We start from the raw sequence: 27,846 nt of genomic DNA, 5'->3' as shown, positions 1-27,846 counted from the left end.
TCGGATCCGTGCTTTCCTTTCTGCAAGATGGGTTGGAGCGAAGGCTGTCTCCCTCCACCCTCAAGGTGTATGTTGCCGCCATTGCCGCACATCACCATGCAGTTGAAGGTAAGTCCCTGGGGAAACACGATCTGATCGTCAGATTCCTGAGGGGGGCCAGGAGACTGAATCCTCCTCGCCCTTCCTCCGTACCCTCTTGGGATTTGACCCTGGTTCTCACAGCTCTCCGGGGTCATCCCTTCGAACCTTTGCAATCAGTCGACCTGAAACTAATGTCTCTTAAGACGGTTCTTCTGGTTGCATTGGCTTCCCTGAAGAGGGTAGGGGATCTGCATGCATTTTCGGTCGACGAAACGTGCCTAGAATTCGGGCCCGGTGCTTCTCACGTCATCCTGAGACCCCGGCCTGGATACGTGCCCAAGGTTCCTACCACTCCCTTCAGAGATCAGGTAGTGAACCTGCAAGCGCTGACCTCGGAGGAGGCAGACCCAGCCCTAGCTTTGCTCTGTCCCGTCCGCGCTCTGCGCGTTTACGTGGACAGAACGCGAAGCTTCAGGACCTCAGATCAGCTCTTCATCTGTTACGGAGGCCAGCAGAAGGGAAAGGCTGTCTCCAAGCAGAGGATGGCCCACTGGATAGTGGATGCCATCGCCTTGGCGTACGAATCCCAGGGCGTGCCTTGCCCGCTCGGGTTGAGAGCCCACTCCACCAGAGGGGTGGCCTCTTCCTGGGCGCTGGCTCATGGCGCCTCGCTGACAGATATCTGTAGAGCTGCGGGCTGGGCGACACCTAACACGTTCGCTAGGTTTTATAGCCTACGTGTAGAGCCGGTATCCTCGCGTGTACTCGCATCCACTAGTCGGTAGACGTGTTGTACCCACTCTAAGTGTCGGCTTGCAATGCCATTCCCGCCACTGGCCGGATACGTGCATACTTTCACTCCAGTCGCATTCCCCGCTTGGCGAACCCTGTCGAGTTCCTCCGCCTCCCCCTTCGGCTCGGACATTGCGGAGTGTCTGATGCCAGGCCTACATCCGTCGCTGACGCTTTCTGTTGGCTGGGGCCCATATGTCGTGACCCCTCTACGTGAGCGGTCCCATATGTGTATTTTCCACGGTTTAAAACTCCCTACGGGCCGAGTCCGTGTCTTTCCCTTAGCAGAGCCAGCTCTGCTGTCACCTGTCAGATGAGTCTCCCCCTAACCAGGTGGAGCCATCCCAGGGACTCCATATGCGTACTGCCCCCCCGGGCCAGTCCATGTGTGTATTCCCACGTAAACTCCTCCCCCATTGGGTAGGTAGTGGTTTCCGCAGCGTCCCTTACGGGTTCGCTTCCCCAGTGTGTCTAGTTTACTTAGTGGGTAGTGGTTAGACAGCAGTAGACTCTCTCGGTGTAAGCTCGCCCCTTCACCGCCAGCCGGTGCTATGGGCGGCTGAGCTTGTGCTGGGCACTGGAAGGGGTTTCGTAACTGTGGCGCTTTAGTTGGGATCCCAATTCGTCGGTCACTACTGACGTACGTCGAACGTGACCGACTGAAAGGGAACGTCTCGGTTACGTATGTAACCCTCGTTCCCTGAAGGAGGGAACGGAGACGTACGTCCCGTCGCCACAGTTTCTGTACCCTCGCTGTAGTGCGGACACCAGTTGTCTCCTCAGCGAAAAACAGAGTGCGATTGCATCTGCTTCCTATTTATATACACCTGTCGGGGCGGTGCGCATTATGCAAATATCGCACGCCAATTCCATTGGCTTGTTTTAGTTTACACGAAGATGATAGGGCTCTCTAAGCGATATCCCAATTCGTCGGTCACTACTGACGTACGTCTCCGTTCCCTCCTTCAGGGAACGAGGGTTACATACGTAACCGAGACGTTTCTCCATTCAAAGACATAGGAGCTGCACTTGCATGCGTGAGAGGCGTTTCAAAGATAATACTTTCAAAGAAATTACTTAAATGGACTTCGGTCAATCAACCAGAACCATCTAGTAAACCACCTAGTAATACCCTAGAGATCCACTCAGAACACCCTAGTAATCACCTAGAACATCCTAGGCACCTAATAGAAATGTCCTTGCAACCATACAGAACACATGGCAACTGCTTAGCAATCACCTAGCAACAATAAAGCAACCACCCAATGCCCTGTCAATCAATCTGAACTCTCTAGTAGACACTCTCCACATAGAAACATGCTAGAAACCATCAAGTACATGTTAGAAACTGCGGTAACGCTTTAGATTACAGCCCGGAAAGTACTGCTTAATTACAACAAATTTACAGCATAACTTTCAATAATTATAGTGTAACTATAGAGTAAGTATGTGTAAGTATAGGGGAACAATATGTAAAGTATTGGGAATAAAGGGGTAACAACCAGGAAAATAACAAATTATTTATAGTGTAAATATTTTATATCTAAGGGGTACTTATGACATATAACTAAGGGGTAAGTATGACATTACGGGCCGTAAATTAAAGTGCTTGTTACCCTCTTATTTCATGTAGTTACAGGGTAAATATAACATTACGGGCCGTAAATTAAAGCGGTGCTTATTACCCTCTTATTTCATGTAGTTACAGGGTAAGTAATTAATAAAATGCAAACAATCTGATATCACTGACTCCGAAACCTTTATTTGAAAAAAACAATTTTATTAAAAACACGTCTACAACACTTATTATTCATTTTTTTTTAAATCAACTTTTCATTTCAAACTCTAAAGTCCTGACAGAAAGTAACAAGTTTTGTCCGTTTTTTGGTTGTTGTTGTTTCTCGCTTGGCTTCCTCCTGCTCTTGTTTCTCAGCTGATGAATCTTAAGAAGGAATCCCATTGCTATTCTGTATTATAAGAAAATACAGTACACCCCGAAATTTTCTCATGGTTTAGGCTATTCATCTTTTCGCTTCCGACCAACTGTCACCAGCACCTGCATGACAGTCGACTTCGCGACGCGTTCGATGAAGCACATTGAAGCTTTCATGATGTTCTCGCGGGAGATTCGTGTGAAACTCGCGCGAGAACTGCCGTCTCTGTTATTCTGTCTTGTTTGTTTCTCATTCTCATTATCTGTTATTCTGTGTATTTTGTTGTGAGCATTACTAAAAAAATAATAATAAAACAAAAACTGACGGCATCCAACATCTGCGTGAGTTTCTCGGCATGCCTACGTCATGCTTCAAGTTACGTCACGCATGAACTCTCAACCCTCGCATGCACGCGCCGAAGACAGCTGGTCGAAAGTTTTAAAAATATTCAAATATTTGGTATTTTTCTTACAAATACGTATCGTTTCACTTCAGAAGACATCGATTCATCCATTAGGGTCGTATGGATTACTGTAGTTATTGCTGTTTGTGCTGTTTGATGCTTCGACTTTTAGGAACACGTGAGCTTGCATAATAAAGCGTTCCCAGATTATTAATTTTTTTCCTAAAATCCTTTTTGTGTTCATCTTAAGAAGGAAAGTCGTATACATCTTAGATGGCATGAGGGTAAAAGATGAGTAAACGGTGAGCACATTTCCGGGTGTTCTGTATTTTTTTTTAAATACAGAATAGCAAATGGGATTCCCTCTTAAGATTCATCAGTTGAAAGAAAGAAAAAGAGGAACAAGAGGAAGAGGAAGCCAAGCAAGAGAAACAAATAAGAAGTGTTGTAACTTTAAATCTGTTTTGAAATAAGTTGTTTTTCAAATAAAGTTTTCCAAGTGATATGACTGTTTGTGTTTTTATTTATTTATTTATTTATTTTTATTAATTACTTACCCTGTAACTACAAGAAACAAGAGTGTAACAAGCTCCACTTTAATTTACGGCCCGTAATGTCATACTTACCCTATAACTACATGAAATAAGAGGGTAACAAGCTCCACTTTAATTTACGGCCCGTAATGTCATATTTACCCCTTAGTTATGTCGTACGTTCCCCTTAGTTATAAAATATTAAAAGTATGAATAATTTGTTATTTTTCCTGGTTGTTACCCCTTTATTCCCAGTACTTCACATATTGTTCTCCTATACTTAAACATACTTACTGTATAGTTACACTATAATTGAAAGTTACGCTGTAAATTTGTTGTAATTACGCAGTACTTTCCGGGCTGTAATCTAAAGTGTTACCGAAACTGCTAAACACATGCCTATCAACAGCAGAGAAACCACCCAGATTGTCCTAATAACCACCTAATTCACCCTATCATCCCTAACAGCGTAGCTACTGCATAGAAACCACCCAGAACACACAAGCAACCTCCTAAACAACCTCCTGTGCTCTGTCAATTAATCAGAACTCTGTACCTATAGAACACCTGAGGCACCATGCAGAAACGCCCTAGCAACCATCCATAACACCGTAGCAACTGCTTAGCAACCACCTAGCAACAGCATAGCAACCACTAGTATAACTCCTCAGATTTGAATTCTTCATGTCTCTGTCAGGAGAATTGGGTGGACACTTAGTTTCCTAGACTTTTTGACATAAAAGGAAGGTTTGAAATAGGTCTATAATTATCACGGGTGTCAAGATTTGGCCTTTATAAGTGGTTTTAACTTTCTCAGTTAACTAATTGTACCATTATGTATTCCAGACCAGTTACCTGGGACAACTTCGTGAGGGAAAGCGCTATCTACATCCTGGCCGCCAGGCCCAACAGCTCAGCCATGCACATCCGTTTGCCACTCTAACCTTGGCCACATAGCCTGAGACTTCCAGAGGGGCTTCCTGGGTCCAGATTCACGAGTAGGAGGTACAGAGGACTAAACCTAGAGTTACATAAGTGTCAAATGAAGAAGTTAATGAGTACACCACCACACTCAAAGACGGTACAAGCCTTCGATGGATTTTTCCTCTAATGACACAATCTATCGACACACTGACAAATTCAACGCTCTTGAACAATAGCACATCTGTAACCACTTCAGAATACAGCTTTCACGAACTTGTATGATTTTGTTTTTTGTGACCGAGTAACTGTTTCAATCAGAGAAACCGCTGTGAGAAACAGTCACACATTAGCAAAATTACTGCACACAGTGTTTGCATAGTGTTTTCGATGTTGACGTGTTGTACCATTTTCGAATTGTGGCTGTAGCCGAATGAGTTGTGGGATCAATGTGTGAGCAGTTGTCGGATCATTGCTGATCTAACTTCAGTAACCATAACATATGAATATACAGTGAATATGGTGGGCAACAATAGTGCCACACAAGAATCAAAGTGAAATGCTATATATTGATACTATACATATATATATTATACAAAATATTGTATTTGTATTTATTCACATACATTCAGGGATGGATCATGGACCATGCAGGCCAAGGAGCTTCCAGACTGCCAGGGGCCTTAAGCTGAGTCAAGTGAAAACAAAGGAAATGTAAAATTGTTATTGACAGACAAACACTACTTGTAATTAAGATACTAGAAGAAACTCATCTGAGTTTTCAATCACTTGACAAGTCACATTTGCAAGTCAGAATTGTGAGAAGTAATTCTTAATTTTCTACTTCCATATTGTATTTCTGAGTGAAACAGGATATGTAATGTGGAAAAGTGGGGCAGAACTTGATGTCTAACAATGGGGAATTGATTGGATTGTGAAATAAGGTCTCTCTGGTTCATTTCTAAAACCGAGCTGCTGACTTAGGCTGTATTTTAAGGCACCGTGGCATGTTTCTGATGCAAAATCTATTCCAAAATGTACAGGCAGCATAAATTAACAAATCAATATGGAAAAGTTTATAAAAATATTTTAATCTAATTTAAAAAGGACTATTTTACCCAGTATTTGTTCGTGTATATTTATAGTTATTAAAATAACTCTTTGTTAGTTTGGCTACATCCAAACTTATCATAATTATGAAACTTTCTAAGATACATAAATCACATGATTCAAGAACACAAATAATAATAAAAAAAATCTAATTATAGATCTAACTGTTTTACCCAATATCTGTGTATTACATGTATTTTCATAGTTTTAAGAATATTATGTCATTAGCTTAGCAACATGCTAATTTCAAACTCCACTGAAATCAGTCAAGTCTCAGCATAATTATGCTTCTTTTCCTTAAAATAGGTATGATTATTTCAATAATAAAATACTGATGAAATTTAATTAAAGATCTAATTAAAATACTATTTTACCCAATATTTAAGTTTTTATACCTATTGGTATAGTTAGCTTAGCAACATGCTAATACCAGACTGTTGAAATCAGTTGTCAGTCAAGTCTATGCTGTGTGCTTCATTCAATCATCGTAGTTGCTATAAAAAGCAATTCAAATTGGTCACTTTTAAGGTTTCATTTCAGGATTCTGTCCTACCTATGTACACTCTAAAGAAAAATGGTGCTATATAGCACCAAAAATGGTTCTTTGGCTCGTAATCATAGCGGAACCTTTTTTGGTGCTATATAGCACCTATCTTTAAAGGTGCTATATGGCACCTTGTCGTATGGTGCTATATAGAACCATAAGAGGTGCCATATAGCACCAGCAGTGGTTCTTTGGCTCGTTATGATAGGGGAACCTTTTCTGGTGCTATATAGCACCTATTCTTATAGTTTTCTAGCACATTTGTCAAATTAGAGGTGCCATATATTGTTTTTTGAGCTAGCAGGGCCCGTTATCATGCCAGGTACTACTGTAGATGAGTCAATATGCTTCTAAATTACACTTTTATGAACGATAATTAATAATTTCTTACCAAATCATGACTTCAAAGATTCAAAATCATGTACTAAATGCTTACTGAAAAACAAAATACATTACACTTTCAAAACCTTTTAATTTATTTCTTTCAGCAGCAAATAAACTCACATTATACTCCCCTTTTATACAAAATAATGCAACAAGCTTGAAATATGTACATTTTTGAAGACAATAGTCCTGTTTTTACATACTGAGTTATGCTCTGAAGTCCTGCAGTTTCTTTTTTGTCCTTCGGGATTTCAAAAAAAATATAGAAACTGGAACTTAAACCATAAGAAAGGGAGCAAGAGAGAGTATTGACTCCAAAAGTCTACTCACAGATTGAGTTGTACACTCATTTTACAGTGACAGGAAGTCCGACTGCATCCTTCAATTTCAAAACAACATACTTCAAAAAGGTCAGTGTCTTTTTCAGTCCTTTAGGGCACTGGATTGGATTCGATTCCAAACGCAAAATATACACACAGGAGGAGGCCCAGTGCCATCAAGATGTCCTCACTCTACTCTGTGATTAACTGGCCATCCAACGTGAACAAAATGTGGTCATACTGCATGAGATGATCCTCCTGCAGGCTTTAGGCACTATCTTAGGTGTTGGGACGACAGGAGGGCTGGTCTGAGCATGGCCCTGGAGAAGAGGGGATAATAGCATTAACCATCTTCACATATTTATTTGAAAGGCAAACCTTATAAGCTAAATTATAACAAAATGTGCAATAAGTACTTCGTGCTTTGATTAGATTGTGCTTCACACACTGTAGTCACCTGTTCATGGCTCACCTCAATGTCAAACAGCAACCCCAGGTCCACCTTGAACAGTGCAGGCAAGAGGAGAACAGCTGCTTCCAACTGTAGGCCTTTCAACAAAATAACATCATTAGGTTAACATAACACGGGAGGATGCTTTTACCCAATACTTTTTGTTTTGCTTTTTAAACATTCATTACTGTGTGTAAAGCCCAAAGTATACTTCGTATTTTATGCGTATGCTTTTTCTGAACTCAAAACAAATTAAGATCTTTTTGATGAAGTCTGAGAGGTTTCTGTTCCTCCAATGATGAGGGTGAGTAATTAATGACAGAATTTTCATTTTTGGGTAAACTAATCCTTTAAAGGTGATTACCCTTGCACAAATCAAAGCAATTCTCAAACAACACAACTGGATATTCATACAACTTCACATTTGTACGAGACACACACTAGAGCTGCAGGATTCTGGATGAAATGAGAATCATGATATTTTGGTTTCAAATAGAGATCGCAATTCTCCCACGATTCTAAATAGACAACTAAAAATAACATTTATTTTACTAGTTCTAGCAAAATATTAATAGCTGGACTCTAATTGCCGGAAAATGTTTAATTTGAATGAATTATTTTTAAAAAATGGTTTTGAATATATTAATGGCTCATTAATAAATACTTGTTTCACTACTGGATGAATCAGGGTTTAACCTTATCCAATCTATTGAATGAATGATTCAATGACAATGTCACTGGTTGCCACCTAGCGGCTTAACAAGGTAATTTATATACAACAGTTATTTGAAGCACCATGTTAGTTTCGATTTTCTCTATTTTGATCACTATCTGATGTCCAGTGTTTATATCCTAACTGTAAACTTTTGTCTTATTACTTATGTGATAATTTTAATATTTGTGAAAGAAATCAAATAACCAAATCCTTGAATAACTAGTGTGGTTCAAAACTGCTGTTTCTGGATCAGTGGCAGCATGAACACCGAATGTTCCGGTAGGATTTTTGTCAAAGGTTTAACAGACGCAGGCGAATCATTGTCATTAATAAAGTAGGATCGCGTGGGTGTTTGAATCGAGATTGCGACCTTTCTACGATAAATTGTGCAGCTCTAACATATACATACAAAGTAAATCAAAGGGGTTTCGGACAAGCCAGGTTGATGATGTATGTCATACCTAGAAGCAGGGCACAAGCTGATGTAACTGAAGTAAGTTGATTCAAAACTTTAACTCCCTCAATGTCAGCAGATGGTTCATGAAGTTCTCCCCCTCCTTCCAAATAATGAACATCGCCATGGTGAGCTGCTCCTCAATCATCTGTCTGGTTATCCTAAATAGTAAACATAAAAAAAAAAAAACAAATTCGGTCACCTTTTGCTAGCATAACTACAAAATACACAAATTTAGACTTATTTTTCTGAAAATAAACCAAAATAGAATATTCTTACGTTCAACTCAGAAAGTACTCCTTGATGAGGTCTTCAGGACTTTCTCTCAGGTGAATGTTTTCAGCCTGTGATAAAGCAATTGTGATTAATTTTCTTAATTAAAAAAAAAAGCACAATAATCTGTAATAGGAAATCAAATTTTTGCAGATATGCAATAGCAAAGGACAAGAAAAAGAAAATAATTCATATTAATGACTGGCCAAATTTGCAATTAATATATTTATGGACAATACCAGCAACACTTGTGGCGTTGAGGGATCAAACAAATAAATAAATAAATAAATAAATAAATACAAAGGAGCTAAAAAAAAAAAATCAATTCTTTATTTTTCCAATGCGTTTCAGCACACAGGCCTTCGTCAGTGCTAAAATACTACAGATTTGCAATTAAGAAAATGCATCTGAATCAGTCATTGGTTTCATTTAAAATTATGAATTTATAATATATAATTATAAGTCTGAAAATAAGACATGCATCAATTAATAAATTAGCTTTACACCCTAATATATTTAATCATTCTTGATTAAAGGGATATTTCACGAAAAATGAAAGCTAGCTGTTAATTTACTTACCATCAGGCCAACCAAGTTGACTTTTTTTCTTCAGTAGAACAGTAAAGATTTTTAGCTGGAACTGTGATTAATTTAATGTCAATGGCTACTGTCAAAAAAAAAAAAAAAAATTAATACAAAACAACAAGAAAAAAGTCGCATGCATTTGAGATGGCATAAGAGGGAGTTGATGAATGTTTTGGAATGGATAATTCTTAGTCTAAAGTTTGTTAATGAGGATGACATTCAAGTCAATAGACCACATTAGATGGATTTTATTCAAACATGTCAAACATTGGTAATTCATATTATCTATTAACAATTATAGCCGTTTTTATAGAAATTACTTACCATGTAAAGTTATTGCAAAGTGTCCTTAGTCGTCAAACATTGAGGAGCTTTAGATCCTAAAAGGAGAGGGGAATCAGTGTTTATAAATGGAAAAAAAAAAACTTGTTTGCTGCAGTACAAGTAATTAATTAGTAGTGTAAATACTCAGCCATTTCATTCTACTAAAAAAAAAACACCTCGCGCTAGTCAAATGAAGTAACGTTAAGCCTTAAATATGTCTTTACTCACACACTTTATTCGTCATTTTGGTCGAACAAATCAGAGCTAACGTGAAAAAAAGACAACTAAAAGAACTGACAAACATTACTTTAAAAACCTAAACTCAATAATTGTAATGCGAGGATCCCCTCAGCCTCGACTCGAGCGTCTCTCCCGCTCCCCACGCACTTCCTGCCCGCATCCTTTCAAATTGCACGCGCTGCTTACACGGTCAAGGAGACGTTTCTTTTCAAATTATTTAGAGACATATTTACATTGTCCAAACACTACAACAATACATTTCTATAGAATAAAACAAGTAATGCTACATCTTGTATAGAATATAAATATTCAATTAGCGCTAACCTTTATAACGTTACTGCAGGCCGCGAAAATTCAAAAATTCGGTTAGTTACGATTTCGTTAGTATTCATGTTCACAAACAACGCTAATTAACTCTAAACCGCTAAAACACATGTTCAACCTTTGCATTTTCGAGTATATTAATTAAAACATTTCCAACCTACCTTATTTCATCCGAGTCAGGGGAAAGAAAATGGCGGCCGAGCAGAAAACTCCAGAAAGTCTCGTGAGTCATGACGTCAGAAAAAAAAACCGTCTGTCACAGGGTCCTTAAAGAGAAATTATCCTTTGGCTGAAAGTGAGATATTTGAGCAGTTGAGTGTAGCCTACTATAATATTGAGAGCAATTCGCAGAAAGACGAAGTAATCAGACTCAAATAGTTATAGCAATCCAATTTACACCCATATTCACTAACAGTGTAGAGGGGCTTGGGGACAAAAAGGTTGAGAACCAGGTTATGTTTAGAAAATACACTGTAATTTAATGTTGTTTTTAATCCTTTCCCCAACTAAACTAAGAGAATAAGAGAGTTAGAGAACCTTTAAAGAACTATACAGAGGCTTAACAGGTTCTTTGTATGGCAGTGGTGCTATATAGCACCTTAACCACAGCAAGGAACCGCTGAAGAACCACTGAAGAACCGCTGAAGAACCATACAGGTGCTTTACTGGTTCTTTATAAGGTAGCGGTGCTATATAGCACCTTAACCACCCCAAAGAACCGCTGAAGAACCGCTGAAGAACCATTTTTTTTTAGAGTGTAGGCAATATATAACAAAGAAGCTCACTAGGTTGATAAAAAAAAAAAGTTTAAAAAATTGACAATTCAATTGTAGAATGTAAAGTAGCAATTACAAGGTATTATAAGGTCTCATTTAAAATCTTCACAATCAGGTTTAGAACTTACTGCTTAAACAAAACTGACTCAGAGATCTTCCTTCCTTCCTCTCCCCCTTTATGTTTGTAGTATGATCATGTTGAAATTGTTAGATCTGGTGCAGATGAAAACACTTTCTAATATCTAAAACCTTTTATATTCTCAGCCGTAAAAATCATGCACACTTCTGTAAAATGGCACCTGGGTTAACACTCATTATATCGAACTGTTTGGGGGTATGAAACATATCCGCTGGTTTATATGGTCATTTCCACTGTATTTGCTTATAGATTGTTTGTATTGGATTGTGCAAGGCAGTTATTTCAAGGGACTGTGCAATACTCCAAGTTTTGCTGGTAGTGCTGGAAATAAATGCATGACGTTAACTCCAAAAATTACACTTGTGTGGGTCTGAGTCATTTATTGAGAACTCCTATCTATCTATCTATCTATCTATCTATCTATCTATCTATCTATCTATCTATCTATCTATCTATCTATCTATCTATCTATCTATCTATCTATCTATCTATCTATCTATCTATCTATCTATCTATCTATCTATCTATCTATCTATCTATCTATCTATCTATCTCATCAGTCTGAGGGCACTCATAGCACCCTAAACAGCCAAGCATCCTAGAAAGAAAGATTGGCACACAAATTGCTCAGCAAATTTCACTTCCATCAATATGCTCTTTACTATAGGGAATTCAAAACAAATTCACAATTTTGATGTGTTATGTTGGCCCTCATGATGTACAAAATATTTGTTGGAACGGAACAGCAGGAAATGGTGATTGCCCTAATAAAACTAATAAAAGTTCGGCTCAGAGCACTAAGGGAAGTTGCAGTAGCAGATGTGACAGGAATGGCCCCTGGCAGGGAGCTTTTTACACATCTGTGAGTGTACAGCGTCACTGTCTCTGCTCTGTCCCATGGGGCCTGTCCTGCATCTGACATTCTCTTGAAAATATCAGACTACCATTTGGAACATTATGTTGAAGAACACATTGAGCTTATGGTGCTATAGCTTAGGTTTTTTTTGTTTTTTTTGCATTACCCTATATGAGCCGAGATGCTCCTTCATCTGGACAGTCTGGATATGAAGTATTTCACATTAAATATTGTAAACTCGTACTTATGATGTCTGCAGTCTGGCACTCGCCGCAGTTCCTTACAGCACCTTCTCTTGACTCCAAAGTATCATGAGCAGTGATCCACTGAAGTGAAGACGTATCAGCGCGGTAGATGGCATCAATCATCAGCTGCTCAGATGATGAGAAGGACAGTCTGGCAGAAGGCCGAGCCTCATCACTCTGTACAGTCGGACATCAGTGTCTCCTCTGCACCCCTCTGATGCTCTCATAGACCAGGTTGGAATGTCAGTAGGTGAATTAGATTCAAGAGCAGAAGTCAGTTTGTTGTTAGTGTAGCCTAAATCCTAGAAGAAAAATTAAAGCAGCAGCACACTTCTCATGCTCATTTTTTGAAGTGAAGATATAAATAAAACATCAACTACAAAAGACCAGCAGGGTTTATTAAAAAAAAGGGGTCAAAAATCAACAGAAAAAAACAAAACAAAAAACTTATATTTTGCACATAATTTTTAAGGAAATTAAGCTTGATTTATGTCCATTAAAATATTAGCATTTTCATTGCAATTAAGCTTATTATTTTGGCCTTTTTTAGTGTTTACTGGGGTATATTTTGTTTTGCTATTTGTTAGTTATTTCTACCAAAACACAAATACAGTATTTTTTTCTTGTTAATATACAACATACATGTAATGTATGCCAATTAATACAGCTATGCTTAAGTTTAGGACCATTATGATTTAATATATAGATTATACCTGTAATATATTTCTATAAACACACACACACACACATTATATATACATACATACTGTACAGTCCAAAAGTGAAATATTATTACAATTTAAAATAACTGTGTACTATTTAAATATATTTGACAAAGTAATTTATTCCTGTGATGCAAAGCTGAATTTTCAGCATCGTTACTCCAGTCTTCAGTGTCACATGATCCTTCAGAAATCATTCTAATATGCTGATTTGCTGCTCAATAAACATTTATGATTATTTTCAATGTTGAAAACAGTTGTGTACTTTTTTTTTCAGGATTCCTTGATGAATAGAAAGTTCAAAAGAACAGCATTTATCTGAAATACAAAGCTTTTGTAGCATTATACACTACCGTTCAAAAGTTTGGGGTCAGTAAGAATTTTGATTTTGATTTTTTTTTGAAGAAATTAAAGAAATGAATACTTTTATTCAGCAAGGATGCATTTAATCAATCAAAAGTGGCAGTAAAGACATTTATAATGTTACAAAAGATTAGATTTCAGATAAACACTGTTCTTTTGAACTTTCTATTCATCAAATAATCCTGAAAAAAAATATTGTACACAAATATTTTGTACAATTGTACACATTAAATGTTCCTTGAGAAGCAGATCAGCATTTTAGAATGATTTCTGAAGGATCATGTGACACTGAAGACTGGAGTAACGATGCTGAAAATTCAGCTTTGCATCACAGGAATAAATTACTTTGTGAAATATATTCAAATAGAAAACAGTAATTTTAAGTTGTAATAATATTTAACAATATTACTGTTTTTACTGTATTTTTAATTAAATAAATGTAGCCTTGGTGAGAAGACGAAACTTCTTTTGAAAACATTACAAATCTTAGTGGTTCCAAGCTTTTGGACTGTACTGTATATATATATATATATATATATATATATATATATATATATATATATATATATATATATATATATATATATATATATATATATATATATATATATATGAGAGAGAGAGAGAGAGAGAGAGAGATACATTTTCATATTTTTATGTTTAGGCTATATAAAAAGACAATAATATGTATGTTGCCCTGCCTTTTATGATTGTTTGCATAAATATTGTAATGGAATACTCTGCATTTCTAATTTCTATTTTTTCTTTTGATTTTGGGGTGAAATTATTTGTGAGATGTTCTTTATACAAAAACGCATATTTAAAATCCAGTTTCCTTTTTAATACCACATATAGTTTCACACACTAGACGGAGCAGGAGATGCAGCTGATGGAATCTTGGCGGTCTAGCCTCGCATCTTTGTCTCTATTTTTAAAAGCACATTTCATGAAATATTCAACCAATTCTTTCAGCATTTTCAGCTATAATGCAGTCTCCTGACCTCCTTTTGTCTATATGACGCACTAACCTTAAAAATACTCCTGACCTTCACAGGCTGATCATGAATTCAGTGCCACAGAGTTGTCTATAATTTCCTTCTTTACACAGAATCATTCAACACCTATTGGTTTTACTTCAAGAGCCGCATTGGATCATTTACCAGACCAAAAGTAGGTCTCATCAGTCAATTTCACTACATCTGTTTTGCTATTGTATGGCCAAAACAAAGAGAAATAATGTGTATACTGATGTAAATATAGGTTACCATCATAAATGATGTAAATAGCACCGAAGCTCCAGTATGTCTAAAAGGAAGTGAGACATAGACATCTCTCCTCAAAATGCTAGATTTCCTGACTTTGAAGCCAGGAAATCTTAAATCCACTAGTCTTTTCTGGTGCATGTCTGTGTATGAGCAAAACGGTGTGCTGTCTAATAGGATGAACTTGAAGGGGATCACAAATGCAAATTCTGATATTCAAATGTTGCCTGGTAAGTCGACTGCTCAATCCAGAAAAGCACAGCAAATGCCTAGCAAAGTAAAAGATTTTAACATTCTTGTTTTTGCACAGCAATGTTCCTTTTTAATACAATCAGAACAGCATTTTTTTTTTTCTTTTCACTGAATGTTTAAGTGGAAGGGTGAGAAAGAGGAGAAAGAATTTATGTGTGTGTGGTGGTTGGTCTGTAACACTGACTATGACAGAGGGAAAACCAGTGGGGGAGTAATTGCACTTTGCATGACTCTCACAACGAATTTGATGACACACTGAGGAAAAGCATTAACAGCTGAAAACTCGTACACGCCAAGTTCGAGATGATTGCTATTATGTAGGCTACACATTCAGTATGATTATCTTTGAGTTTTTAAATAAAATGACAGTAAAATCAATTTCAAAAGAAGATGGGGGTTCGTTTAATTCCTGAGACCACAATGATCTTTCATTTGGAAAAGTGGTGGCGGTCAGGCGGTGAAGTGATAGTTAAATGTGTCCATCCAGTGGCGGTTAATAGACATTGCACATATGCCCATAGACGGTGTGGACAATACCGAGGCATATTTCGTTTCAAATGCCATGAAAACAAACAAAACGACCTTTCATGGAAAAAACAAAAACAAATGTGATAACTGTTGCACACTTGTGACTGCACAATTTCACAAAGGTTGAGCTTCTTGAGAATAAGGAGCACCCCCGTATGTATGTGTTCCACTAGTGTTTGTTTGTTGTGGGAAACGCGCATGCGCAGAGAAACAGCTGCTTCTCTCCCTCTAGCGGGCGCAGTTGAAGCCGCGCATGCGAAGTGGAGTTATAGTTCGCGGTGGGCGGAGTGGATGCGAGGATGTTGAGTGTGACGATAAGCAACGTGAATGAAAAAATGACGAAATAACTGTGATCGAGGGCAAGTAGCGGTCGCGAATTCATACGGTACTGCGCAAAAGGGAACGTAAGTGCTGTCACATTAAAATTGTGCAACCGTGATGAAATTATTTCAAAAATGAAAAATTTGTGGCAATCTTGCAATCGATAAGAATGCTCGATGCGGCTAACTATATAGCACTACTACAGTGTTATTGCAGGGTGGCGCGCGACAGCGTATGCTTGTTTCTAATGTCAATATAACGGGATTTACATAGTTTCACAGTCAAAGCGTCTGCATTATTTTTCCATCATAGAAAAGACTGATATTGAAATTGAGATGAAGGCTGCCACTAATGGAAAATCGATTGGTTTGCATTTAATATCAGGAAGATGCATCTTCTTTCATATGTTTGATCCTGAAGCTTAAGTTACTGGCTCTCCTTTATCTTTTTTGCCAGACTTCTTTTGAGAGCGTGTGACATTGCTGTAGAGTTTTCTAAAAACATGTGGAAAAATACAGCAATAGTAATTATGCCTCGAGGTTCCTGAGGTCTCCAGCTTCAGCAGTGAAATACGCAGTTAAATTAATGGAGCTGCCAACGTTGTCAATATTGTTTTGTTGACTAAGTGTAAATTCGTTTGGCATATTTTAAAGGAGAAATGCCATTGCTTGCATGACGAATAACCTAAAATACACTTTGATACCACATTTGACTATGAACTCAGATGTTTAATTAAGACCAATCACTATTTAGTATGCAGAAATTACAATAACCTGACAGTCAGAGATTTTTTTTTTTCAGTTTAAATATCAGTTTAATTCAAGAAAGATTTTAAAGTGTAATGTTTTAAAATCTAGAAACCCCTAGCACACCTAAAGACCCAATTAAAGATGAAAACATAATGGTTGGTTTTAGTTCATGTCTATTTGCTGTTTATGTTAATGGAAAAATGGACCTGAAACATTGATGACTTACTGCAAATTTAATGATGATGTATGTATCTTGGGCATATACAAAATCTTTGTCCAATTAAATTATTCAAAAGAATGATAATGTTTCTCTTCCTAACTTACAAATTTCGCTTGCAACTGATTAACGTTAGCAAGAAGCAAATCATGATTTTGCTGTGACTTTAATTAAATTGGCCTGTTGTAATAGGCAGTACAGCCAGAAAGAAAATTTTCTCTCATCAAGGCATTTAATGGGGTCAGACTTATTGGAGTCTGTACGTTAAGATGAATTTACTGCAGGAAGTGTGTGGAAAAAGCAGTAAAAGTGAATTCAGAACCAAGCTTGACTTTCAGAGCTTTAAAGAGTCAGCTAACAAAAATATGTTCTAAGAACATTTTGCTAACATTGCCATTAAGTTACAAAAATGTTATTTCTAAATATTACTTGAATGTTCAAAACATCCAGTATTTTAAATGTTTTAAAAACGTTTTTGCTTGGATATTGCTAAACTTTAAAGGTGCCCTAGAATCAAAAATTGAATTTATATTGGCATAGTTGAATAACAAGAGTTCAGTACATGGAAAAGACATACATTGAGTTTCAAACCCCATTGCTTCCTCCTTCTTATATAAATCTCATTTGTTTAAAAGACTTCCGGAAAACACGCGGATCTCAACATAACACCGACTGTTACGTAACAGTCGGGATCATTAATATGTATGACCCCAATATTTGCATATATGCCAGCTCATGTTCAAGGCATTAGACAAGGAAAGGCAGTATTAACATCTGGATCTGTGCACAGACTAGGTAAGCCAGCAAGAACAACAGCGAAAAATGGCAGATGGAGCAATAATAACTGACATGATCCATAATAGCATGATATTTTTAGTGATATTTGTAAATTGTCTTTCTAAATGTTTCGTTAGCATGTTGCTAATGTACTGTTAAATGTGGTTAAAGTTACCATCGTTTCTTACTGTATTCACGGAGGCAAGAGAGTCGTCGCTGTTTTCATTTTTAAACATGTGCAGTCTGTATAATGCATAAACACAACATAAACACCACATTCTTTATAAATCTCTCCAACAGTGTAGAATTAGCCGTTAGCCACAGAGCACAGCCTCAAACTCATACAGAATCAAACGTAAACATCAAAATAAATACTTTACTCACATAATTCGAAGCATGCATGACGAACATCTTGTAAAGATCCATTTGAGGGTTATATTAGCTGTGTGAACTTTGTAAATGCACGCCATTTAAAGGGGCGGCGATTTTGATGCCCCAAATTAGTCAGTTTAAAATATTAATAAAAAATCCATGGGGTATTTTGAGCTGAATCTTCACAGACACATTCAGGAGACACCTTAGACTTATATTACATCTTGTGAAAAATCATTCTTGGGCACCTTTAAGAATCCTTCCATTATATAATTTTGCAAATATTATGGAAATGTTACTTTTGAATGTTCTCTGAACATTCTGAAACAAGTAGTAAGTAGCAACATTTAAATACATTAGACAAAAATCCAACTAAAACAATTCACAAAAAAATAAAGCTCATGAACGAAGTATAAATAATGTTTTGAGATCATTATTTAAGACCAGATAACTTTGATCAATGTTCTATTAAAGGGATAGTTCACCCAAAAATGATTATCTGCTTACCCCCAGGGCATCCAAGATGTAGGTGACTTTGTTTCTTCAGTAGAACACAAATGATGATTTTTAACTCCAACCATTGCCGTCTGTCAGTCATATAATGCACTGAAATGGTAACACCAAAAAACATGCACAGACAAATCCAAATTAAATCCTGCGGCTTGTGACGACACATTTTGTGTCTTAGGACATCAACGATCGGTTTGTGCGAGAAACTGAACAGTATTTATATCATTTTTTACCTCTAATACACCACTATGTCCAACTGCATTCAGCATCCGGTTAGTGAGGTCAAAAGATGCGCTCTGATGATGGAAGCGATGTCTCGCGCTTTGCTTCAGTGAGAGCTAGAGATCACTTCCGTTGTCAGAGCGCGTTCAGAACCGGATGTGGAGGGCAGTTGGACATAGTGGTGTTTTAGAGGTAAAACAATGCAATAAATACTGTCCAGTTTCTCACACAAACCGATCGTTTCGTGTCTTAGGACATCAATGTGTCGTCACGAGCTGTAGGGTTTAATTTGGATTTGTCTGTGCGTGTTTTTTTGACTCTTATAGATGGTGTTACTATTTCAGTGCGTTACATGACTGACAGACGGCAAGGGTTGGAGTTAAAAATCATCATTTGTGTTCTACTGAAGAAACAAAGTCACCTACATCTTGGATGCGCTGGGGGTAAGCAGATAAACATCAAATTTTCATTTTTGGGTGAACTATCCCTTTAATGTTACTGGAAGAATGTTTATTCATAACTTTGAGAGAACTTTACCAGAACATGAGCTAAAGTTCTGAGAATATTCCATGTTTGCTGGGGAAATCCAAGTGTTATATATGTAACCCTGGACCACAAAACCAGTCATAAGGGTGAATTTTTTTAAATTGAGATTTAGTATAGGACAATATTTGGCTGAGATACAACTATTTGAAAATCTGGAATCTGAGGGTGCAAAAAAAAATCTCCTTTAAAGTTGTCCAAATTAAGTCCTTAACAACACATATCCACTCACAAAAATAGTTTTTTTATATATATTTACGGTAGGAAATTTACAAAATATCTTCATGGAACATGATCTTTACTTAATATCCTAATGGTTTTAGGCATAAAAGAAAAATCGATAAGTTTGACCCATACAATGTATTGTTGGCTATTGCTACAAATATACCCGTGCAACTTATGACTGGTTTTGTGGTACAGGGTCACATATAGGATTAGTGATGCATGACATTAAGATCGCTATGTTTCTTAAACTATTGTGGTGTTTGTTTGGGGTTACAGATAATTTTGAGCACAACCAGCTGGCTGCTTACCCTGTGTGACCTCTGGGAAGTCTTCTTAAGAGCACTATGGGGAACACAAGCAGTGAGAGGGCGGGCATGGGCCAGGAAAAGGCCCACAGAAGGGACAGTCGAGGAACCAAGGAAGGAGACCGTCCTAAAATCCTGATGGACAGCCCAGAAGATGCAGATATTTTTCATGGGGAGGACATCAAAGTGTGTGATGGCTCACGTTATCTGTTCGCTTATGAAGATATCATGATCTAGATATGATGACCATGTGTTCTGACTTTAATTTTCTATTAGGCACCATTAGAAAAAGAGGAATTTATTGACTGGCGACCAGACCTGGAGACCAGTGAAAAGGTCCTCACTTTAGATCGACCCACTGTGTTTCGGTGGACAGGAGCTGGAAAAGAAGTCTATATTTCTGGATCTTTTAATAATTGGACCAATAAGATTCCTTTGATTAGGAGGTACGTAACAGTTAACATTATAACTATTGAAAAAAAGTACAAAATTCTGTCATGAAACTCTAGATAGTGCAGATTGATAGGTCCTTAATTCATTCAGCTTGCAATCACATTATTCTTGATAGAACCTTCAAATATTTGGTTAGCATTCACTGTAGCAGTTGCAGTGTGCATTCAAAACCCTCCACCTTCCCCAGCTCCACCTGTATAGATCTCTTACGGGTAATTCATGTATGCTATTTTGTACAGCAGCATGTCTGACTTACTCACAGCACTGTGTTTTGTATGTATTGGGAGTAGCAAGTCCCGTACTTGTTCTGCAGCAGCAGCGTAGCAGATCTATTCCACCAAGACCAAACATCAACATAGTTGTATTCTTTACAATGCCAAACACTCTGAGAGTTGTCATGACAGAAACAATACTAATGTAACACTGGTACTTAACAAGTGGAGAAGTCTTCTTCTTTAGAACAAACTTCAAATCCATTCATTTAACGTTTTTTTTTTTTTTTTTTTTTTTTTAACTCTGTTTCTTTAATAGTCAAAACAACTTTGTGGCAATTGTAGATTTGCCTGAGGGTGAACACCAGTATAAATTCTTCGTGGATGGACAGTGGACACATGACCCAACAGAGGTGACAGAGACATCAGTCATCATCATCCATTAGTACTATAAAACCAGCATGATGACCTTTTTTTCTCTTTAGCCTGTGGTGACCAACCAGCTCGGCACAGTCAACAATATCATCCAGGTGAAGAAGACAGACTTTGAGGTGTTTGATGCACTCATGGTGGATTCACAGAAATGCTCTGACATGTCAGGTTTGAACACAACAATTTCCACATTTAATTTCATCATATTTTAGAGCTGTTTAATCACAAAAAAAATGAAAATGACCAAAATGGTCAGTCATGGGTTGTTGTGACACATTGTCTTTATTGATTATAGATCTGTCCAGCTCACCTCCTGGGCCATACCATCAGGACTCTTATGTCCCCAAACAGGAAGAGAAATTCAAATCTCCCCCCATCCTGCCCCCTCATCTCCTACAGGTCATCCTCAATAAGGACACAGGCATCTCAGTGAGTATCTGCAAAATACCTTGCATTAGGCCTGCAAAAATTACAGATTAGATTACCATCATAGTACCATTCTCTACTAAAGTGATTTGATTTAAGGCCCTATGATCTCTGTGATGCTGAAAACTGGAATTAAAATGTCATAATTTCCATTTTTACTGAAATTTAAAGGTCCCCTATTATGCCCATTTTTTAAGATTTAATTTAAGTCTCAGGTGTCCCCAGAATCTGTCTGTGAACTTTCATCTTAAAATACCTCACAGATTATTTATAAATCCATGTTGTAAATACCCATTTCTGACTACAGTCAAGAACAGGCTGTTTTCGAGCATGTGCCTTTAAATGCAAATGAGCTGTTGTGCCCCGCCCCATCCTCTATGATCACAGTTGCTGCCTCAATTGGATTCTCTGCTAAATATTATCAAGACATCTGCTTGGTTTTGATTATCATCTATATCACGAACACTCTCACGGATAGCACAGTTTTTCTTTCATCATTAAAGTTTATTATTTCCACGCATTTTAAAGCTATACCAGTTTAAACATCTAATGGATCATTTTCTGAGAGCACTTATCTGAAGCACACGCACACAGCTGTCAGACGTTCTTTCACATTTTTTGTTTTGTTTAAACTGTCAAATACACATAAGGTTCTGTCAAAAAAACACAGTTCACATAAACACAGTCAGTTATGTCTGTGAACATAAATAGTAGGCAACGTTACAGAAATCGTATGTGTATATTAGATTTGTGGCTCATTCCCTTCAAAAATAAAATTCACTGCGTTCACTCAGATATCAGTAAATGAAGACTGTTATGTCAACTCTTATATCCAACAACAAAACATCTCAATTACTTACCAGACATTGTTGTCGCTACAGCTGCTCTACCGTGGAGAAAATGGCAGACAACGTACAACTCGGTGAGGGCGGAAACCATGGTAATACAGGACTGTCAATCAGTGGCCATGGGCGGGGCATAAGTAATGTGACTTCACATTACTCAGAGAATCCAAACGGCTTGTCTAATGAGACTGCTTTAGTTTAAAGGATTAGTTCACTTTTAAATAAACTTTTGCTAATAATTTACTCACCCCCATGTCATCCAAGATGTCCATGTCCTTCTTTCTTCAGTCGAAAAGAAATTAAGGTTTTTGATGAAAACATTCCAAGATGTTTCTCCTTATAATGGGCTTGAATGGGCACCAGACGGTTCAAGGTCCAAATGACAGTTTCAGTGCAGCTTCAAAGGGCTTTAAACAATACCAGACTGACTTCACCCTGTGCTGCAAGATACATTAGTTTTACACTTTAACAGCTTGAATAAAGTCTAAAAATGTATAATAAACGTAGCCTTTTCTTTCATTTTGCTCTGTTGTGCCATTTTCCATGTACACTAACCTCAGTGCGAAATATTAAAGCATATGTAACGTTTCCCTGTTGATGTAAAACACTCCCATTGTGCAGCTCTTCTATCAGGAGTCGAGTCAAAATTGAGGTTGCGCGTATATAATGTGCGCGTCCGGTGTGCGACCCCCTTTAGAGGTGTTTTTGTTCTGATGGAGAAGGGTATGATAGTCTGATGGCACTGACAACACAGGATGGAAGAACCATTAGTTGTTTTACCTTTTTTTGTAAACGGCGTTTGACTTACCGTGTGTCTCAATCAGCTCCCTAGTTCAGTAGTCACGGCACTGATCAGGGAATCAGCCACATTCACTTTCTGATGATTAACGACCTAGGGAACTAAGGAGCTGATTGAGACGCAGGGTTAGTATTTGCACATTCAAGTTGTAAACACAGACTCATACTTCCGCCTATGCCAAGCGTGACCTTTTTAAAGTAATTGCACATTATGTGACGTCACGAACGCGCATCCCAGAACAGAGCAAGGCGAGCATTTGTGCTTATAAAACGTAAACTTTTTTTATTTTTTTTTAAATGACCGATCGTTTCACTAGATAAGACCCGTATTCATCGTCTGGTATCATTTAAAGCCCTTTGAAGCTGCACTGAAACTGTCATTTGGACCTTGAACCATCTGGTGCCCATTGCTGCCCATTATAAGGAGAAAAATCCTGGAATGTTTTCATCAAAAACCTTAATTTCTTTTCGACTGAAGAAAAAAGGACATGGACATCTTGGATGACATGGGGGTGAGTAAATTACCAGCAAAAGTTTATTTAAAAGTTAACTAATCCTTTAATGGGGATTTTAAAGGTGCCATAGAACGTCTTTTTAAAAGATGTAATATAAGTCTAGGTGTCCCCTGAATGTATCTGTGTTTCAGCTCAAAATACCCCATAGATTTTTTTAATTCATTTTTTTAACTGCCTATTTTGGGGCATCATTAAACATACGCCGATTCAGGCTGCGGCCCCTTTAAATGCTCACGCTCCCCACCCCCGGAGCTCACGCTTGCCTTAAACAGCATAAACAAAGTTCACACAGCTAATATAACCCTCAAAATGGACCTTTACAAAGTGCTCTGTGGCTAAAGCTAATATTACACACTGTTGGAGAGATTTATAAAGAATGAAGTTGTTTATGAATTATACAGACTGCAAGTGTTTAAAAATGAAAATAACGACATGGCTCTGGTCTCCGTGAATACAGTAAGAAACAATGGTAACTTTAACCACATTTAACAGTACATTAGCAACATGCTAACGAAACATTTAGAAAAACAATTTACAAATATCACTAAAAATATCATGTTATCATGGATCATGTCAGTTATTGTTGCTCCATCTGCCATCAACTATGCCAAGCTAAATTCAATTTTTAATTCTAGGGCACCTTTAAAATTTTTTATCATTGTAGGGTGGTTGTGTTCACACACTGCTAACACACATTTATATCCAAACACCTTGTAAAAGTGGATTTAGCATAATAGGTGACCTTTAAGGAATTTCAAGGAATGTACATATTAAAAGTATGGCTTTACATTTAATCAAATTCAAATCATGATATTTGGACTAGTGTCTGTGATTTACTAAATCACATTATTAAATAATATGAAGCCGACATGATCCGTGTGTTTTTGTCTACTGCACATACTCACAGAAACTCATTACAAACCACCAAAATAAAAGTTCAGTTTAATGTGAAGAAATTACGACAGAAATGTATTACTATTGTGTAGTAAAATTTGCTTTTTAATAATAATAATAGTTAATAATAAATAATAACAATACAATTTATTGAAAAAATATTCTTAAGGAATATCTCACAACTAAAAGATTTTTTTTTTTCAATCCTTGCTGTAATTTTTAAAGTAAAAGTGCAGACATGCAGCACTTTATTTTACAAAAAAAAAAAAGGAGTTGGATTACATTTTTGAAGATTAATTAAACCAAAGTTTTATAAGTTAATTTGTGTTAAATCATACAACACAGAAACCAGAACAAAATAAACCAGACAACAAACTAAAATATTTATAATTGGTTTTCATAGCACTCTAAAGGTATCAGAAGATATTATTACCAAATAAAATGTTTGGCTCTGGAAAAGTTATGAAAATTAATTGTTTTTGTTTTTAATTAGTATATTTATTATGCTTAAATATACATAATTCTATCTATAACTTTAGAATTGATAACATTATGTACACTAATAGCTCTGCTCTAAAATATTTAATATACTAATATTGCTCTTGTAAAGAGAAAAGGCCCATTCTCACCAAGCACGATATCTATAACAATAAAGATATAGTTATAAAAATCATTCTAAATAGAAAAGAATAGCTCAGTCCACACAACACTATAACGTCACAGAGAAATGCTATTGTTGGAATCACTGTCAGAGCTTTTTTTTTCCCCAAATGATGAACGATAAAACATTCATGGACAACCAATCAGAATCAATCCTGATTTAAAGAGCTTGAGCATTTAAAGTGACAGACGACAAAACTGCAGCGTGCTTAGAATAAACAGAACGATATTGTCCACTAGTGTGGATGCTAATGTAGTTATCGTTATAGTTATCTTTATATTATAGTTATTATTGAAAAAGGCATGGAAAATTTATATATAAATAATCATGTCATTTAATTGGTCAAAAAGTTTTTTTTTGTTTTTTTTTCACAATAGACTCCCACTATAAATTACTAAAATTAAGTAGTGACCTTCTTTTGGGGATTGAGACCCAGATTGGGAAACCCTGATGTAATTACAGTTATTGTTTTAATTTTATTTTTACACATTGCTTAAAAGTGTTTCATTTGCATAATTGCATTGTAAGGTTCAAAATAGATGCTGCCAATGGACATCAGTTGAGGCTAATGGAAATATGTTCTTGTTTTCTAACAGTGTGATCCAGCGTTACTCCCTGAGCCCAATCACGTCATGCTTAATCATCTGTATGCTCTGTCCATTAAGGTAAAAAAAGCAACTTAAAGAGCTCTGTGAGATGAACCGTATTGATTTCAAGTCTGTTCTGATGACTCTGTATCTCGTCTGGTTCTCTGACAGGATGGCGTAATGGTTCTGAGTGCTACCCACCGGTATAAGAAGAAGTATGTCACAACCCTGCTGTACAAGCCAATCTGAGGAACATGGCCATTTCAAACACTCAATTTATGTGACCTCATATATATCTTATATAGTATGTTTTATTGTAAATAGGGATGCACAGAGATGCACTTTAGAGAAAAAAATCCCACCTTATTGGATATAGACTAACCAGAAACATAGAAATAGCTTAGAGGTACAGGACATATCTGTACTTTTACTTTTACACTTTTAAAAACCATTACTCAGTGGAACTGGGCCAAATTGACTGAATCTAAACCAGTATATGGACAAGAAGAGGTGATTTTGAATGTGAAAATGAGTGTAAATAGAGCTTGACATGTTTATTATTTTGTTTAGTTCAGTGTTTAAAAATTATATGGTTGTGTAGATAAATATGAATATATTATTAGGACGCATATTGATTATCAGCCAGAAAAGGCCCTGTTATCAGCAGTTTGTGTTGGAGACCCAAATATAGAAAAACTGCAGGGTTTGAGAAAATGTTTCACTCAAGAAACTAAATCCATTTTTTTTCAATTTCATGAAAAAATTGTAATCTTTTTAATCCATCTTTTAATCTTCTACATTTTCACAACAAAATAAATATTGCAAATATCTTGATTTAACTTTTAATCTGTCTTATGTTCTTTGAAATGATCACTTTTAATAAATGATTCCACCAATTTTGGTTCTGTTTCATTATCGCATTTACAATGGCAGGGTGGATCGAGTTGTGGCAATTTTATGCTCTTAAACCTTTTTTTTTTAAAGAGTTTATAAACCATTTGAGAACTGATAGAGCATCTCTTTTAGTTGCATCTATTTCAGTTGAAACGTAAAAAGGGGTGTAGGAACGCTATGAAAAGTTTTCAAGGGCACTTACGGTTGTCATAGTTGTTCATAGTTACTGTGAAGAACAACACCTGGGCAAACTGACTGCATAAATCCACTAAAAAGCAACTTGAGCCAGTGATTAAAATTCATTGTGCATTTTCAACTCTGAAAAGTGAAGTTAGATAAAGCACAATTTGTTTGCAGATGCCATGGTATTTGATTTCTAATGCACTGAAATTCATGCATTAACTGACTTAAGTGTTGAAGTACTCTATAGGGCCACTATAATCCTTCTCCGTGATGATGTTGAGGATTATAGTCATATCTCGCAGGATCAGACTCTTGTTGCATAAGCCTCTGGTTATTGTTAACTGGCTAATAAGCATTCTTACAATTGATCAATTTCTTCCACAGATGCTGTTAAATTCATCACAATATTATGCAATGCATAAATGCTAGTCCATCCTGGACCACCCATACAATACCCTGTGCCTACAACTGTGACAAGCCAGGAAAGAAGGTCATTGCTTGGCCTACTTATCACATTGTTAGTGAGAACAATATATGTTATTACTCAGTATACTCATGTAATTACACGGTCATATAAAGGCTTAAGTAAATTACAACCATAATGTGTTCTGGAACTTCTAGCACAGAAGATGGATATAAATTACTAATTTTTAGGTCACTCATGACGCAAGGTGCTCAGTGCAGACAGGACTATCTACAATGTAGGTGTATTTCAAAAAAGAAAATTACAGTTTATAGGTATGCTGATGCACAACCTCCAATCAGGCTACATGAATGCTGCATTATTCATTGTTTGTGTGCCTGGCTTAATAGCACAAATTCAAAATGTTGTCAGTAAATAGGATCAATATCCTAACCATGTTCTTGACAAAATATGACAATGCTTTAAAATAAGGTTCTATTTGTTAACATTGGTTAACATTAATTAACATGAACTAAAAATGAAAAATTCTTTTAAAGCATTTATTTATCTTAGTTCATGTTATTTTCAACATCTGCGTCAACATTATTAAAATCAAGTTGCGTTAATTAATAGACTTGTGCTAACGAACAATTTTTATTAGCAAATGTTAATAAAGATGAATAAATATTGTAACAAATGCATTGCTCACTAATGTTAGTTCACTTTAACTAACAGCATTAACTAGTTCAGCATTGACTAATATTAACTAAC

The 27,846-nt window shown here is 36.7% G+C and overlaps 2 protein-coding genes and 1 long non-coding RNA gene across 4 annotated transcripts in view; 2 read left to right on the top strand and 1 right to left on the bottom strand.

Moving 5' to 3' along the window:
• phf24 (PHD finger protein 24) overlaps positions 1-4,686 on the top strand; it is a 53,897-nt gene extending 49,211 nt beyond the window's left edge. Inside the window, exon 9 of the mRNA XM_067399410.1 lies at positions 4,590-4,686. Coding sequence (XP_067255511.1) covers positions 4,590-4,686 — 97 coding nt within the window. The remainder of the gene's footprint in view (positions 1-4,589) is intronic.
• A 1,766-nt stretch (positions 4,687-6,452) lies between these two features.
• LOC137029745 (uncharacterized) lies at positions 6,453-10,564 on the bottom strand. The gene is made up of 7 exons (XR_010896321.1): positions 10,550-10,564; positions 9,825-9,880; positions 9,495-9,582; positions 8,922-8,986; positions 8,650-8,803; positions 7,495-7,571; positions 6,453-7,342 (listed from the first exon to the last, which is right to left on the bottom strand). It is a non-coding gene; the product is annotated as an uncharacterized lncRNA (long non-coding RNA).
• Positions 10,565-15,815: 5,251 nt separating this feature from the next.
• prkab1a (protein kinase, AMP-activated, beta 1 non-catalytic subunit, a) lies at positions 15,816-26,484 on the top strand. 2 transcript variants are annotated; one of them, XM_067399409.1, is made up of 9 exons: positions 15,816-15,935; positions 19,744-19,958; positions 20,049-20,218; positions 20,757-20,850; positions 20,923-21,037; positions 21,165-21,298; positions 22,159-22,217; positions 25,605-25,673; positions 25,767-26,484. In XM_067399409.1, the coding sequence occupies exons 2-9, from the start codon at positions 19,812-19,814 to the stop codon at positions 25,774-25,776; spliced, it is 798 nt and encodes a 265-aa protein (XP_067255510.1). In that variant the 5' UTR covers positions 15,816-15,935; positions 19,744-19,811; the 3' UTR covers positions 25,777-26,484. The 2 variants fall into 2 exon arrangements, with proteins under 2 accessions (XP_067255510.1, XP_067255509.1); XM_067399408.1 differs by lacking the exon at positions 22,159-22,217.
• Positions 26,485-27,846: the final 1,362 nt, after the last annotated feature.

The sequence above is a fragment of the Chanodichthys erythropterus genome, chromosome 10, assembly GCF_024489055.1.
Source record: "Chanodichthys erythropterus isolate Z2021 chromosome 10, ASM2448905v1, whole genome shotgun sequence".
Lineage (NCBI taxonomy): Eukaryota > Metazoa > Chordata > Actinopteri > Cypriniformes > Xenocyprididae > Chanodichthys > Chanodichthys erythropterus.
This window is presented reverse-complemented; position numbering and strand designations above follow the sequence as displayed.

Bases quoted from the DNA above. Each gene is read 5' to 3' on its own strand.
- prkab1a (XM_067399408.1), top strand. From the start codon at position 19,812: ATGGGGAACACAAGCAGTGAGAGGGCGGGCATGGGCCAGGAAAAGGCC. The intron at 21,299-25,604 runs GTGAGTATCTGC...GTTTTCTAACAG, and splicing joins ATAAGGACACAGGCATCTCA to TGTGATCCAGCGTTACTCCC. The intron at 25,674-25,766 runs GTAAAAAAAGCA...GTTCTCTGACAG, and splicing joins TGTATGCTCTGTCCATTAAG to GATGGCGTAATGGTTCTGAG.